Raw genomic sequence first — 17,558 nt, 5'->3', positions numbered from 1 at the left:
ACAACAATAAAAAAACTTCATTATTTACTCCAAGCAGTTCTGAGTGCTATCTGCCATAAATATCTGGCTTGATCAAATGGAATATGTTGCCCATGATTAAGCTTCAAGTTACCACACCTTATAATACTGGAATTAAGAAAGGAAGTAAATCATTACCTTTCCCTGGCTGTCATCTATCAGCACGGGCAGGGGCTGTTAATGGAGATGAGCTCATGTGTGACAACGTGTGAAGTTGTGGGAACCTGTTCTTTGTGCTGACTCCTGAGATTTATTTATACATGGCTTAACTGCAGCCTGGTGTCCTGCTGCCCTGTCTTCTGTATAACTTCCATTTCAGATATGTTCTTTATTTTAAGGACTTATATTAAATTTTGTTTCATTTTGTGTAACTCATTTTGACTGCATTTCTTACTGTTCATGGTGTTTGATTATCTTCAGAGCTGCTGTAAAATTAATCATTGCTTCCTGTTGGCATTTGTTCTAAGGTGGTGTGTGCTGAATTTGCACATGAAATTCCTGCAGAATACAGGAGTAGCTTTAAATGTCTTTCTTTTTCTTTTAGCACCAGCATTAGATGTTGATTGGCAGAGTAACAACACATTTGCCTCTTGCAGTACAGACATGTGTATTCACGTTTGTAAACTAGGACAAGATAGGCCCATCAAAACCTTCCAGGGTCACACAGTAAGTACTGGAAGATTGGGGATTGCTCTAATATTTTTATTAATGAGAGACTGGGGGCCCAGTAAACTTGCCAGTACACAGCACTTGTACAGGCAATAGGTGCACATACAGGTAGTTGTGGTTAAGGGCGTATGGTAACTGTAGTCTTTGTGATTATTAGAGCAATTCTCACTCCCACGTGCAGCTTCTTTTGCCAGTGCCAGAATGCAAAAGTGAGCTTTAGAAGAAGAAACATGGTAACTTTAAAACTTTGCTATGTGGTGTACAAGCATGCATGGGAAAATGTGGTGAACAGGTAGCAAAAAGCTGTTGTTGTTGTTGAAGGCAAAGCTGTGAATGAAAATTAAATGTTAAAATCCTGACAATTATGCACATACTCATAACTGCTGTCCAACTTTGTCTTTTGTAAGCTGTCATTTGTAATGGAAGTGAAGACTCCAACTTACTCTCATTGTTCAATTTTAGAATGAAGTAAATGCAATCAAATGGGATCCAACTGGTAATCTCCTGGCATCCTGCTCTGATGACATGACTCTAAAGGTAATGGGAGTTCTGGTTCTGACCCTTGTCTTTGTAGGACTCTGGAATGCACAGCATTCATGTGGACGATCCAGAAGTATCACTGTGCTTCCCAATGTGTTGTCCAATATTTGCTCTTTTTTAATGGAACAAGGTTAGGCAATCCTAGAAATCCATGTTAATCAAAGCCAAGCTTTGGTCCAGAGAACTTGTTACAGGCTGCCACCCTGAGACTCTGAGCATGATTTATTAGGTGCTTTTAGCTGTTTACAGAATCAGGTCATTAATCATTAAGCTGTCACGCTTGATGGTTGCTTTTGGTTAAAAGAAAAAGCTGGAATGCATGTCATGTAGCACATACAAGAATGGGTGACTTGCTCCTTTCCTGGTTTTGCCCTGTTTTCTCCTTCTTTCTAGTCAAAATCTTTGGCATATTGTTTCTTCAGAGGCTGTGTGCACTCCTTGGTTTTTCCAGTTCATCAGGAGTCATTCTATAATTCATAGCAACCTGCTTTCCTGTAGAACTGGGGCAAACCTTTGAGTGCAGAGGACACTGTAACTTACACATATGAGTTCAGGGCACCCTAGAGATCCCTTCAAAAATGCCTCCAGGTTACATGCACTTGAATAAATGAGGCCTGACAGGCCTGTGCTGCTTCCATGGCACAGATGCTTTCCATTACTCCCATACTGCTTTACATTCAGTGGGTGCTTTAGCCCTGTGTTTAGTAGGGTTTCAGGACACACTTTTTGCACTGACAGCGCTGTCCTACTACAGCCCTTGGGACAGTTAATTCTGTCCAGCTCATGTTGTTTAATCAGGAACAGGGAATAGCTGAATGAGTAGCCACATATCCCTCCTGCTGGCACACTGTCAGCCTCTGGCAATGGAAATCACCTTATCTAAATATAAACATTTAATCATTAAGCCTCCTGTCTAAAGCTAGATGTCTAGACATCTTCAGTCAGCAGCATCCAGCACTGCTGAAGAGCAATTCATCCTTTCCTAAGTTGTGTCTTAAGTCAAGTGTGATGAGTTAAACCCCCGAGAGCATCAGTTGTTCTCCACTGGCAGTGGATGGAGTCAAAGTAGCCAGTTTAAGCTGGGTATTTAATACTTAAACAGCTGAAACTCCAGTGTGATGAATTCCAATCTAGAGCTCAAGCTGTTGCTGCTGCCTCTCAGTGAGTAGAGGTGACAACTGGGAACATGTCAGTGTTTGTGGGCTCAGGCAACGCAGGCAATTAACTTCTTGGTTGCTGTTTTGAATTCAGCCCAGGCTGGAATGAGTGTTATTGTTTTGTTCAGGATTAGTTCAAAGACCAAGTGCTTGAGGATAAGTCTACACATCGCTAATCACTTATGGATCACTTACTTTTGAATGGCAGAAGGAATAAATGTCAGGTTTTGAAGCACATGTAAGGTGTCTAGTGATTTATCTACTTAGTTTTGTCTCTTGTGATGACAACTCGATGTTCCGTAGGGCAGCTGATATGGACTCTTTTCATCTATACTAGTTTTGGGAAGAGAAGCTAGATTTTGATCTCATCAATTTAAACTGGAAATACAATTTCAATTCTGTCTGCACATTGAAAATCAATTTCCTCTTCAGTGAAGCAGCAGTTCTGAAAAGCATCATTTATTTAAGCATGCACCTCAATTGCATCTTAAATAAAGTTGGGCCTGAGCATGCTTCTTTAACTTTTTCTAATAAATGATGAGCTAAAAGCACTACTGAAACAGATATCATTAAAAAAAGCATTCAGATGGCTAACTGCCATATCAAGTTTCAGATTTAGGAAAAGGTATAAAAGCCCTGCAAAATCCCTTCTGTAGTGGCAGTGTAAACTCTTTATAGAATAAAGTTATTTTGTTTGTTGAATATGATCATAAAGGAGTTGGAGTCCTAATGACCTGTGTGGAATACTGAACACACACCTGGCAATGCAAATCCTAATAAGCCAGGAAAATGCCATAATAGTTTTTGCAGTATGTGTCTATGGATTTGTAAGAAAGCAGAAAATTTCTCTACTCTCCCTTTATTTCGCTGAGTCTGTGTAGCAAGAAGTTCATTTAAAAATAGGACTGTGATGTTTTGTCAGCTCAGACATGAACATATACATATTGCTCTTCTCATTTCAGCATCTGTTCTCATCCCTGCACTTTTCAAGGGTTTGCAGTTAACTCAGGCAGACTGGTTTCTATAGACAGCACCTTTATTACTCATTAAGCTCACTGGGGGACTTAAAACCCAAAGAATGGAATGTCCTGGAATAATATTTGGCATAATCACTCTAGGAACCCAGCAGTCATAGCAAATGTTTTGAGTGGCTTAAAAGGTAGCAATCAGCCTGCAAATGATAAAGATGTAAAATGTGTTTTAGCATAATATTGTGCTAAATATCTTTGTGTTTTCTTCCCTTTATATCATAGATCTGGAGTATGAAACAAGACAGTTGTGTCCATGATTTACAAGCACACAACAAAGAAATTTATACTATCAAATGGAGTCCTACAGGACCAGGAACAAATAATCCAAATGCCAATCTTATGTTAGCAAGGTACTGTTTAATCCTGGTTTAAAATGCTAGTTAAACGTTATTTTTACTTGACTCTATAAATGTAGGTTCACTGAATGTTTTGAAGCATGTAGGATACTTTGTCATATTCTGTTTGTATTAGTAACAAAAATATGTTGAATTGAGATACAATTCATCTCTTGTCTTTTTCCTTGACAGTGCATCCTTTGACTCTACTGTTAGGTTATGGGATGTAGACAGAGGAATTTGTATTCATACTCTGACAAAACATCAAGAACCTGTGTACAGTGTAGCTTTCAGTCCTGATGGCAGGTATCTGGCCAGTGGCTCCTTTGATAAATGTGTACACATCTGGAATACACAGGTATTTAATACTCTTCTGTCTGTTGGGAACTTTGTTTTGGTCTTTTCCATCAGCACCTTTCCAACTTTCGTTGCTCTATCATGTTTGTTCTAACGTTACTTCTGTTCATGGATGTACATTTAACCTCTCACCTGAGTGCTTGCCTATGGTGAAGTAATAATTATCCTTATATTGTCTTTACTTAGCAGAAAACCCCCTACAAACAAACCAAAAAGACCCAACCAAAAAATGACCAACAAAAAAACACTCAGCGAAATGTCTCCAATAACACATTGCATCCAAATACTGTCTTTAACTCTGAACTTTCAACTCCTGATAAAACAGGTTTCTTGTGAAAAATGACTGGATGTAGACTAACACTAATCTGATTAACTGTTTCACTGAATTTCACTGAGAAACAAGAGAATGTAAAGCGAGAGAAGATGATGATGACAAAATGTTTCTACATAATTTTGTAAAATAGGACACTATTACTTGTTTGGTATTTCTGGTAAAAATAAACAGGTTTATTATGATTGAAAGTTTAAGGACCTTGTTGTCAGACATGATGCAATCTCTGGCTACTTGGAATTAGGTATTAATTTTCAAAAGGCTCATTTTAGTAATTGGAAGTAGTTGTGACCGTCCCCAGTTTTCCCTGTCAAACACAAGAGCTCAGGATGCAATAATTGCATCACATTCTTTAACACAGTGCTGAGACTGTCCAGAAGTCTCACCTGGACCATTTTCTTCTGAGAATTTCAGCTTTTAAAAGCAGTGGGGAATTTTTACATGTACAAATTGTACTTGTTCACTTCAGTTTTGCTGTATTAATTACCTGTTTTGTCCCTTTTTAGACAGGTGCCCTAGTTCACAGTTATCGGGGAACAGGAGGGATTTTCGAGGTTTGCTGGAATGCAGCAGGAGACAAAGTTGGAGCAAGTGCTTCAGATGGTTCAGTAAGTGCTGCTTGACTTGGCCTCACATTCTAATAACAAACATCTTCTGAAAATCTTTTGACTAACAACAGAAACAGAATTTCCTTCTCTAGCTGAAGGTTGAATACAGCCAGCTCACCTATAGGTTTTCACCTGTAACGGTGCTGTAAGGAAAATGTCTTTATTCCAGTTCAATGCATCACTGTTCTAAGCCCTCCAAAAACTTCAGAAGGTGGAGATATCACCAATTTATATTTTCTATTCCTACTGGGCTTACTATGGAAGTACGTCCAGTCTGGAAACAAATTAATTTTCACCTCTTTGCCCTTTTCAAGTGAAAATGTTCAGTGTAGATGATATTATAATGCATGATGGAAAAGACATACCCTCTGCCTTGCATTCAACAGCAAAACAAAGTATAAATTTCTGAATTCTTGTAATTAAAATATTCCTAAAAATGTCAGGAGCTGTATGTAAATAGTGTTCTGCTTAATGTGCTTAGAAAAAAGGAGGGAATAAAATCATACATTTAACTAATCATGAATGCCCCCACCATCATCTCCCAGTGGAGTATTGGAGCATCACCTCCTGGCTGCTCTGACACTGCCCTGCAGAGCACTGCAGTGAAATGTGAACGTGGAGGTCTTTATAATGAGCACAATACAGGGATTTTTTGCTTCCCTCTCTCTCACCATGGTTTTCAAAGCATGGAGAAGAGAGCCTAAGGAAAAGCAAAATTAAAAGAAAATAAGGGTGATAAAAGAGTTGTGTTTTGAAGTGCTGTAGCTTCCTTTACCAAAGTCAGCAAAAGCAATCCTGGCAGTTTAGTAGTCCAGAGTCTCAGGTAGTATCTTAACAGAGGTGGCAAAGCATTCTCCCTCCTGCATGCTCTGTGCTGTTAAGTAAGGTTATCTTGTTAAGAGTTCAGAACAGAAAATAGAAGTTTTGGCTTTTAAGAAACCAGAATTCTAGAGAATTATTTTTGATTGGTCTTTCATATCATTTTAGTCTTGTAAGTGTAGGCAATATCATAAAAGGACAAAAGCTCAAGGCATATCCTGAGTAGAAATTAATTATCATTCCCCCCAGATGACCCTTTTTTATACATGCTGTGTAACCTTTCCAGTCCTCCAGTTAATTTGGCCCAAGAGGCTGATTGTATTTGCAATAGATTTGTTTTTCACTTAGTTTCTGTTTTTTTAAAAATTTTGGGCTTACTTTGTTTTATATTGTTTGCTATTGAAAACCCTTCTCATCCACTCTGTACTTACAGCTGGTAGTACCTTGTACACGTTTATATTTTACTAATAGATTTCTATATCTGACACACATAGAGGGCACTACTTAGGGAAGATTTTTAGAGGACTAAAACTGGAATTTGTATACTGTCACTGTTTTTTTCAGAATTATTCTGATCAATTCTACTATTTGCCCAGCCCACGGATTTTTGAGTTCATTTTACTGTATTTTTATAATCTAGATTACAAGAGAATTTAGTGACAGGATGAGGGGGAATGGCTTCAAACTGAAAGAGGACAGGCTTAGGTTAGATATTAGGAAAAAAGTCTTTACTGTGATGGTGGTGAGGCCCTGGCACAGGTTGCCCAGAGAAGTTGTGGCTGCCCCATTCCTAAAAGTGTTCAAGGCCAGGTTGGATGGGGCTTTCAGCAGTCTGGTCTAGTGGAAGCTGTCCCTGCCCATGGCAGGGGGGTTGGAGCGAGATGATCTTTGAGGTCTCTTCCAACCCAGGCATTTTATGAGTTTATGATTCAAGTAAGTTGTCAGCCTCATAGTATTAAATAACAGGCAAACAGCTTACATAAGCCATTGTTACTGTTCTGATAGTAATTCCCTAGGCAGCAGTGCCCTCAGCACCTGGGCTGGCATGAGCAAAGAGACCTCACCTGGTCGTTTTTCTCCCTAATCTATTTTTAACAGATACAAGGTTAAGCTCACACAGCCTGTGTCCTAGGTTTTGCTCGGATACTTTATGCAGAATTGTAAAAACATGTAATATTGTGCAGTTTCTGTACCTTTTATCTCTTTCTCTTGCAGGTTTGTGTATTAGACCTACGGAAATAGCGCTACTAGTTGGAAGCCATGGACCGACTATGAATGTGTACATAGCCAAAATGACTGTCCCTGACCCATGTACTGCTATAGTCCCAATCGAACCATGGCCAGTCCACTACAGCCAAATGTAAAAGAAATATATACATATACTGTATATATAAAAAAAAAAAAAAAAAGGAAAAAAAAAGAGGAAAAAAAAAATTACACCCTGAAGAGGATGACAGAGTTTTGTCACAGCTTGTGAATCCTGTTCACCAAGTGCTGGAATCTGCTGTGCCCCAAAATAACATTTAAAGGTTTTGGATATGAAAAACAGAAGAGAGAGCGAGAGAGAGAGAGAAATATACCATATACAAGAGCAGACCCATATACATACCAAATTCAGAAGATACTAATGGCAGCCTTCATTACCCCTTCCCCCATTAAATCCATTCTCACACGGATTGTGGGGTATTTTTGTTTTCCTTCTCAGTAGTTGAACAGTTTTGTGTGTACAGAGAAAATGGACTTACAGAAATCTGCAGCAGTAGGTTTTTTTCTTTGCTTTTAAACATTGGGTTTTCTGTTTTGTTTTGGTTAAGTTTTCGGATGCATGAAGTAAGGGAGTGAATTAGTTTCTTGTTTATGTTTTTTTCACCTTGGAAAAAAAAAGTGCGTTTCTTTGAAACGTGTTTTGATGCGTTCCTTGAAGAGGTAGTTTGAACCTGATAATGTTTGGTACATTTTGTGGCTCCCAGAGCGCAATTTTTGTGAACAGAGGGAGGGTGGAAAAGGGATTATGAAGAGAGAAGAAAAAAAAGCCATCCTTCTTCAAGGCGTGGTATTTCACGTCCTGCTCATCTACGAAGTATGACAGTAATGGGTATAAGGTTATGTTTGATTTTTCTGGTGACATGGCTGAAATGCAGTAGTTTCTTATTTGGGACATAATTCTGCCAATCTTAAGACCAGAAGGGCATAAAAACGCAGGAAAAAAATACAGGGATGCAAAAAAAAGAAAAAAAAAAAGTAAAAAAAAGAAGACAAAAAAAGAGGAAAAAAAGTGCATCTTCTGTTGCTTTAAGACCATAGCTAAAATATGGTTAAATTGTGCACTATTGTGAAAAGGAGCAAAGTATAGCTGGGGGATTTTGTTTAAGAGGTTAAGATCTTTCTGGACAAGGGTTCATGCCACAGCTTCTTTAAGAGTTGCCCATCATTATTTGTAGGAGCTTAGATGTATAACTGTAACCAAACTCCAGTATTAAAAGTATTTCATGTAATTTTTCTTTATTAAAAATAAAATCTTTGGCATATATTTGATAACACTGCCATTAAGAGGCAAAATGTTTACTACCTTAGATATAAAAAAAATCTGAAACAGAGGACTTGCTTCAAGTTTATTTTAATAGCAGTGATTCAGCTTATTTAAAAGATGAATACTTGCACTAATTGCCCTGCTGCTCCAGTCCTGCAGTTCATTGTATCTTGTGACTACATTTTTTCCAAATGTAGGGTAGATGTAAGCTGCTATTTTTTTAATAATCACTACTATATAGTGTCTTTTACTCTGTTTACAATATCAAGTATTTTTCTTACAATGACAGATGTATATGGCAAACCTTTTTCTGCTCATGTGATTAAAAGTATATTGATAGTGATTTTATTTGTAAATGATAGCATGAGGTTGTGTTTACGCGTATGTGTAGTCAAAAAGGTTGCATCATGTCTTGCATAAGATTCCAAGAGTGTAAATTTATAAAAAGAGAGGTTGTCAAATTTATGTCACAGACATTTTACTTAAGGAATGGTTTATATTACAGAGCTTTGCAAAGTTATCAGTTTTATAACACTATTTCAATCACAATTAATTTTGTGGCTTATGATTGTTAGTCTCTAACCTATTTTTTTATTCATTTCGGGGTTTTTCCCCCTCTCCAAGTTAGGTATAAATTCATTTAATTGAGATAATGCAGCTTTGACATTTTAACCATTGTTCTTTAGGCATCGATTTCTGCTATTTCCATGAAATAAACACGACTTGAAGCAAGTCTGAGTTTGGCTAAGGTAGGGTAGCAATTTGCCAGTGGTAAAGACAAGTCAACAGTACATTCTTTATATATACCCCAGGATTATGCTACTGTCATACACAGCGTTTAAAACCAACACAAAGTCATATCCATAAAGACAGTTATCTGCGGTGGTTCGGTGCCAGCTATTTTTAGGGTTTTGGAGCATATTGCAAATGTTTAGAGCAATTACCCTGTGAGTTACAATATGTAGGAAACCTAATATATTGAGTGTCTGGCACTTGAAATATTGCTTTTATTGCTGGAGGTCCATGACTGTGGCTGACCTCTGTCATTTAATGAAAAAAAAATAAAAATAAAAAAAAATTCTGTGCAATAATTTTAAACTGTGCTCCCAGGAATAGACACAAATGTTTTGAGTATGTTTAAGCTGCATTTTTCGTTTAGCAATGCATTTGTCAATTGCACTGAATTTAAATCTGAAAGTCAGAAGTGATTCTTGATAGTACTTTTGTATTTTAATATGGACAGTTTATTCATTTTCATAAAAGTTACTGGGACGATTCTTTCAGCCAATCTAAACAATTGTGGTGGAATTCTGTGACGTAGCTGCAAAATCACACAGCCATGTTTTAGGGTATTGCCATTTTCCTCTTTCTCAATCATCAGCTGTTTTGGTTGTAATTCTAGTTGCTTAAGCATAGCGTCACACACTCAGAAATAGATAAAAACCAGAGCTCCAGTGTCACCAGGCCAGGGTTGCCAGGGGCTCAAGGCACAGCCCAGCAGGAACGTCAGATCCGTTGGCTGGAGCGCTCTGGATGCGCGGGCTGAGCCCCCAGCCTGGTGTGGGTCAGCAGTGCCCCACTGCCTGGAGTGAGGCCAGTTTCCAGTAGGGAAGGATCCGTAGCTGTTTGTTGTTGTTGTCCTGCCATGCCACAGTGCTGCTCCTGCTCCTGCCGCCTCTCGCCTCGCGCTCCATACGCCGGTCACCGCACGTGTGCAAGGTGTGCTGGGTTCTGTGACCACATGAACCAAAAAAGGCAACAAAAAAAGAGAGAACTACGACATGAATTACTATCTTTTATAGCACAAAGGCCTCGTATTCAATAGTGAGGTGGACCATCCAAATTGTTCCTTTAAATTGAGGATGCCAAGTGGCAGCAAGACCCTGACTTTGTGCGGCATGTACGCACATGATTAGTCTTACAGATGGAGTCATTCCTATTTTTTCCAGTTCAACACAATAATGGGAAAGTATCCAAATAGAGGATAAAAGGAAGGGGAAAAACTGGGCTCAGAATTAATGATGGGATAAGAAATGAACTGCTGTCGAGTTCACTGTCTTTCTACACGTCAATCTGAGAATCCCGTTTCTCATTTCTGCATGATCAGATCCAGGTTTCTGTAGAGTTCCTCTTTTCCTATTTTTACTTTAACTTTTTCTGCATTTTTAAATTGATGTAAAGATTCCCAACCAGTGGACTTCTTAGTGTAGTTAAGAGAATATCTAGGTCCTCATAAAAGCTTTTTTAGACTCTTTGTAATGTTGATAAACTGAGTTTATTCTGGGACTACCATTGTGCAGGGTTATTTACCGTGTCTACTAGATGATTGGAAATCTTATATGAAACACTAAAAGTGCCTCTTTTTCTGGGTTGGGTGGAGGGGAGGTAGTAGTTACCAGAGTCAGAATGACATGGCATTTCGAAGCATGTTTCTTGATTTCGTGACACTTTAATGCATCTTGAGAGAAAGGCCAAAGATTTCTACCAATTTTAATTGATTTTCATTTTTAAAAAGCACTCCTTTTTCCTTACACTGCTTACCTCATGCTAGGGTGTTCGATGGGACTTTGTACCTTTGAAATGTTCTTTGTGTTTAGGAGGAATAGTGGTTGGCATAGGGTGGTCGTGCCAGTTTGCCTTCGGAGCAGCCTCAGCAGCTGATGTGTTTGGTTCCGCTGAAGGGAAGGGGTTTCATTGCGATTGCAAACTGGGGGTTCCAGCCTGTAAATAAAAGGTTGTCTGTTTTTGTCCGTTTAGCAAAGAGGAGCCTTGGGACCCGGTTTTTCCAATCTTTGCCTAACCAGAAATCCCATTGTCTTTCACTTCATGAGAAAAACCTTGGCCAGAGCGAGCGTTGGAGGCGTTGGGGCCGTGTTGAACCGCCCAGCGTTGCGTGTAGGTAAAACGAGCCACATCCCCCTCGACCCGAGGGTCCCCTCGGCTGCCGTGGGGTTTTGCCAGAGCTGGATTTAAGCCCAGTGTTCCTTTTTGGCTGAAAAGCCTGATAGCTTCTCCCTTCAAAAAGCCCTCTAGAGCTGTTCCCCGGGGGGATCTCTCCAGACGTCTTGAAGAAAGCAGAAGCAACATTGTGGCATGTTAGAAGTAAATATGGCTTCGAGAGACAGCAGTAAATCTCCATCAAGATCCCTGACATTTTCCGTAGGGAGAAAGCCATGGAGCAGTCCTCACTTCTCCCTCTAGAGAAAGCTCTGAAATACCACGATCTGTGAAAGTGTGACTGTCTTCACTGTCAGTCTGGTGGGAGGCAGATGAACCAGGAAAATCTGCCGTTTCGAGCGGATCGCAGATTTAGTGTTAATAGTGCTTCAGATCAGTAGTTTTGAGTACATAATTCGCTTTCTCTGCCTTTAAGTTTGAAGCTTGACAATAACTTGAGGCATGTTTTTGTTTTTGTTTTGTTTTTTTTAAATAATCATTCATTTTTACTTCATAATGTTTTTTGACATTTGTGGATAAATACAAGAAAACAGTCTGCATGTTGTTGCTAGTCCAGTGTACTTTGCAATCTTGTCCTCAACAGACTGCAGTGTGCAGAACAGTAATTCTAGAATACAGAAGTAATTTTCTCTCTCTCCTGACATTGACATTGTAGTTGTAATGGTTTCATTTGGAGTTACAAATCCTTTGGGTCTAATTCTGTGAGCCTACCTATAGCACTGGATTAAAATGTCTGCATCATTTCTTCAGTTATCCAGTTAAATTACAACTGTTGTAAAAGTGTAAACCAGCCCATGACAGTTTTTTGTACTTGTTTAAAGGACTTTTATTGTTCAGTTTTCATGATTATTGTCTAAAGAAGACTGATATAGATGTTCTATACTGTCCTGGACCATGTTAATTACACTTTATGATGTATTTTGGTTCTACATCACAATGATTTGTCCCCAAGGCCCTTATATCCCTTCTAGGCACATTTTCTGTTGCAGTTTCCCTTTGCATTGTATTGCTTTGACAACTGTAATTTGAATCAGAATTGAAAGAGGTCCAGAATAAAATATATTTTGATATTACCTTGGCTGAATGTTATATACCGGTAATTTTAAATACTTGGGATGGAAGATGATTAGGCTGGGGAAGTGAAAGACTGAAACACTGTTTTTAATATTTAGTTTGGCACATTTTCACGTAAGACAAGATGTAAACAGCAGCAAGAGGCAGTGCATTGTGTGGCTGCATGATCTTTGGGAACACACAGTAGATCCTCTGATGGTGACCCATCCTCTGCTACCACTTCCATCTGTTCGATTTAGAGGAACTGGTTTCTCTCATGTGTGTTTTATGTGCTTCATCTTCTCTTTGTCCCTGCACTTGTGGAAGAGAAACTGAGTCCAGGGGTGCTCGCATCTGCACCCCAGCTGTGTGGAAGACTTCGGAGGAGCAGCTCCTGTATGGTAAAGGAATCTCATGTTGGAGAGATCTGTTGGTACGGAGCAATTCAGTTTGGTTGTGCAGAGGGACATTGTTTGTGTTACCGTATTTCAGATACATGAGGCCATTTAGATTTGCACATTTAGAAATAACACAGATCCATCTATACATAGTGATGGTTTAATTCCTTTAGAATTGTGGGTCCAGTCATGGTCCAAGTGAGGAAATTCAGTTTATTTTCAATGTCTCTAGAACTTTATGGTGAAATTTCTGCTTTTTCATGTACATTACTGATTTGCTCTATGTTCAAGAAGTAATAGTTTTCTCAGTAACATTATCAAAATCAATTGATTTTAATCTTTTGAAACTTGCTGTCGTAAAGTGTCTATAATGGATTGAAAACAGAGGAGGGGCTCTGTTTTACAAGAGTAAAACCAGTCTTGGATTCCCTTCACCTGGAGTCTGAGAGCGCTGCAGGATTCCTCTGTCATCTCCTGGATTTTGAGAGAGAAATACTGAAGCAATTTCATGTTTCCAAGACAGTCTGTACTGACTAATGTCACGAGGGGGTTTGTGTGTGTTGAGATTTCATTCGTGCAAATCCTCCCTGTGAGAGCAGCCACCCTGAGATGCAGGAACCAGGGGGTGGTGGTGTGTTACATGTATGTTTTGTTTGGGTCGTAGTGGTGCCCAGATCCATCCTGTGAGGAGGAGACAGTATTTCAGGTAGATGCCTTATGCCATTGCTTCCCTTTGGAGTTTATTTACCCTCATGCTGTAACAGTCTGGTTCTTCTGTAGGAACTTGTGATCTCGGGTATTCATAAAGTCCACGTTCCCTGCCTTGTAGGGAAATGATTTAATGGAAGTCTAAGCAATATCTTTGGTTTGCTGATGTCAGCACAGGGCAGCTGTAATGGAATAATAATTTAGGAGGAATTTATCGATGATTCTGTAGAGAATGATGATGCCCCAGTTAGTACAGTTTGTCCTTAAGGAAAGCTGACCCAGGAGTTCTGCAGTGCAGAGGCTTTTCTGTTTCTCTGACTAGGTGAAAATTGGTGCCATAAAGGATTGTTTGAAGGATTAATGAAGACACAGGTTTTCTTAATAGATGTAATATGAAAATGTTCAGCTTCTAGATTAATTCTTCAGATATCAAGGCAAGATCTTGGGCTCAAAAAGATGTCAAGAAATCTCAAGAGAATTTGATTACTTTCAGCAGACTATTTTCTTGATTCCACAGAGATTTTCTGACTTTTTCTAGATGCTGAGAACCCTGTTTTTAACCTTGAGAATGCTGTATTTTGAGCTTTCTGAGTTATATGTTCTTGGACATTTCAAGACTTCACTGGACTGGTGACAACTTAGACTGAGTGTCCTGCCTTCCCAGTTCTAGAATCAAAGGCCCCTGCTCACAGTAACACTGAGGGGGAATTCCCAGTTACTGCTTCAGTGGAAGCAGACCTAGGGCAGCACTTCTGAAGGGAAATGTTGGTGGCTGAAGGATTTTTTTTTTTTCTGACATATCAAAAAATCCATCTGTTAAATATCATGTTTCCTGTTCCACTATGTTGAAATGCTCATACAACAAACTTAAGGCATCATTTGCTCTTTGTGTGTTGTCTCAGCCTTGGTGGAAACCATGAAACCTGCAGGCTCCACTTAATTTCCACCTTTGTCCTTGCTTCAAACATCTGCTGACAAGAACATCTGAAGCTGTAGGGTCTGCCTTTGAGGAATGCCAGGCAGAGGGATATAGGTGGGATGTAAGTCATCTGAACACAGCTGTTGGCTCTCCAAAGCTGTATTGGGTCTCTACAATCCCTTTCTTGCTCACACAGTTGTGCTGCTGCATTGTTTGCAGGTACAGAAGCCATTGGAGCACAATGCTGGCTGTTATGTTTGAGCTGCACTGGGGCTCTATGCTTTATAAATCTGGAATAAGACCATTTGTTATGATACAATGACCTTGCATTCCTAATACTTGGGAGCCAGAGTAAATTTTGATATATATATCGTAATTTCTTGTAAGTGAATAATTTTTAAGGTAGCAAATTCCCACCTCAGGAAAACAGTGAAGAATTGCAATTACTGATCTATGGTTTACTTCTTGAATAGTTATTTGAAAGTTTTGCAGTTCTTTCCCTTTCTATTGCCTCATCCCATTTATCTTCAGTTTGCTTGAGCACTGCAGCAAAGTCAGGTGCTGATTAGGTGGATGGGGACAAACTATTTTCTAGCAGTGAGTAATTTGAAGCCAGGAGCCAATTCCCAAGACAGAGAAGTAGGAGTTTGTGTGGTTTGTTGCAATTGTGTTGTTTACCCTCTCATGCTCAAATCAGTAAAACTTGCTGCGTGTGCTGAATTAAATATTCTATTATTTTATTCTATTTATTTCCATTCAGTTCCTGCAGCTAATTCCATAAGAATTCATTCAATGTAGTTTTCATAGAGAACAAATTATAACTTTGCCCTGTGTGTTGTTCAAGCAGGGAAATCTTCAGTACCCCTTGGAAATGTCAGCTGTAGAGAGGTGTAATTTGTTGCTGTTGCCTGGACAGTGGGTAACTTCCAAGCTTGGGCTTTAGGTATATGATTTCTTATCTTGAGCATTCAAGTGTGAAATACTTATTGAGCCATTTATTTATTTATCTCCTGGCTTATTACTGTTTGCTTGGCTGGGTGGATAAATCAACTCAGTGTTTCCATCAGATGCTCTTCTCATTGCAGGTAAGTTGTGCCTCTGAATTGGACAAGAAATGAAATAATAAGAAATCTGTGCCCATAGTGCTCTGTTAGTTTGAAATTTGCACATTGTGTGACTTTGTGTTGTTTGTAGCTTGATCACTTTTTACACACGTGGATATAGGAATTCCAAGAGTTTTGTCTCTCCAGCTCTCCAGCCATGTTATTCCACTTTCTCTCAGAGGACTTGTAAATAAGCAGGATCACATGGAATACTTTTGCCTTTGGAGGTTCTGTTTGAAATTAATGGGGGTCATCAAGTATTCAGGAAGGTGAGGGGACGTGTTTGCAGTTGTAGGTGTGGAAGAGCCCTCGGCAGTCAGGCAGCTGCTTGTGCCTGTTGCTGACAAACAGCTGCCAATACTGCAATGCCCTTAATGGTAAAGCACTTTCCTCTCTCATCTGAGTCTTCTTTGCTGCAATTAAAAACTTAGGGTTTTGAGCACCCGGAATTTGGGGGAAAGAAAAAGCTATTTATTGTTCACAGCAGCTTTTTATATATTTGAAATCTTCTGTTGTGTCTTTTCTTCTTTAAGCTGAACCGTCCTCAGTGAGTCTTTAATCAATTCATCAACACCAGCTGCTCTCTCTGACAAACAGTCTAATGAATACTGAAATAAGAATCTTGTTTATAAGAAATACGGTCTCTGAAATGAGGCAGGAAGGAACTGAAAGCAAAATAAGGCTTTTGGTTTTGAAGTTCTGCTGTAATAAGTACGAACAGTGGCTCAAAAATTTGTAGGTTTGCATTGCTGATGTCCCAGCAAGGGTGGGACCCCCTTGTTCCTGGAAGTTTTACATAAACAGCTTTTTTATCATCTGCAACCTTTGTTTGTGTTGTTCCACCTTCCTGGTTTTCAGGTACTGACAGGGTTTTGTCCAAAGCTGCCAGACAGGCCTGTGGCAAAACTAGGAATTAAAATGAAAATTTCCCCCAAAATAGGATGGAGGACCAGGCTGAGGGTTGTATCTCCCCATGGCTTCCACCTGGGACTGTGCTCCCAGATGAGCACTGTTACAGAAATGTTCCAGAAACAGTGAGAATGGAGAAGGGCCCCTGGGAAGTGGGGCCTGCAGATAACAGAAAAGTGAATTCATAAAATGCTTCAGTGATATGTTAATATACTTGGTAAGAGTACCAAGGAAGAGAGAAAAAAATCTTTGCTGCTTTATATTAAACATGCTTTCAGGCAGTAAATGTTTTTTAATGTGATAAAAATATATTTCAGTCAAGGCTGCTTCTGTCTCATGGAGACCTACATATTCCTGGTTTCTGACCACACAGCTATTTTGTCTTATGAAGAGCTTCTTTTAAACAGACCAAAGTCACAAGGATTCAGTAATAACCAAATCTATTGTGAATACGAAGTTTTAAACACATTTTAGAACTGGAAAACCCCAAACATCTGCAAACTAACTGGAGGTCGCTTCTCAACTGGGGCTGCTGCTTCTGTGGGGAGTAAGAAGAAAATGCATCTTCTTTTTCAGCCTTATTTGAGAGAGTTTTAAGGATCCAACAGTCCCAGTGGTGGTAGAGAGGGTAGCTGCTTCTGTATCCCCAAGGAGAAGTGGATGCTAGAAGAAGTTTTATTAGCATGGGATCATATATCATGCTATATGTTCATTAATATTAAGAAATTATCACTACTGCTGAGCAGGAAGGATGTGTTATTTTCCCATTAGATTTATGTGTCTTCACTGTTTTCCAAAAACAGTGGTTTTTGGAAACTTTGCTACTCCAGGTGGGATGGCAGCAGCAGTGCTATACTTAGTTCATGGTCAGCTGCAAGATTTTGTTTTATTTTCCTTTCCCCAGTGTTAGGGTAGGAGTTGTGCTTTGTATGGGCTTCTAAGCAGTTGTAATTCTGGGGCTGAGAGCAGGAACATCCAATGGAAGCTCAGGAGCTGCTGCAGGGTATCCCACCAAGACTCATGTTGTATTGAAGGCTGTTTCCAGAAACACAAAAAAGAACTTGATCTAGACTAATAGAGCTGGGGTCTAAGTTTCAGGGTGTGGGTGAGTGCCT

At 39.4% G+C, this 17,558-nt stretch overlaps 1 protein-coding gene across 3 annotated transcripts in view; it reads left to right on the top strand.

Annotated features, from left to right (window-relative positions):
* The window catches only part of TBL1XR1 (transducin beta like 1 X-linked receptor 1), a 104,526-nt gene extending 92,100 nt beyond the window's left edge, over positions 1-12,426 (top strand). For all 3 annotated transcript variants that reach the window (XM_018074978.2, XM_018074977.2, XM_018074979.2), the window contains 6 exons: positions 563-684; positions 1,150-1,224; positions 3,638-3,765; positions 3,943-4,108; positions 4,945-5,046; positions 7,081-12,426. In XM_018074978.2, the coding sequence (XP_017930467.1) occupies positions 563-684; positions 1,150-1,224; positions 3,638-3,765; positions 3,943-4,108; positions 4,945-5,046; positions 7,081-7,107 (620 nt within the window). In that variant the 3' untranslated portion in view covers positions 7,108-12,426. The remainder of the gene's footprint in view (positions 1-562; positions 685-1,149; positions 1,225-3,637; positions 3,766-3,942; positions 4,109-4,944; positions 5,047-7,080) is intronic.
* The last annotated feature ends 5,132 nt before the right edge of the window (positions 12,427-17,558 follow it).

Source organism: Manacus vitellinus, unplaced genomic scaffold, assembly GCF_001715985.3.
Source record: "Manacus vitellinus isolate BGI_N305 unplaced genomic scaffold, ASM171598v3 scaffold_29_pilon, whole genome shotgun sequence".
Lineage (NCBI taxonomy): Eukaryota > Metazoa > Chordata > Aves > Passeriformes > Pipridae > Manacus > Manacus vitellinus.
The sequence above is the reverse complement of the archived record's forward strand: the minus strand, read 5'-3'. Positions and strand labels throughout refer to the sequence as shown.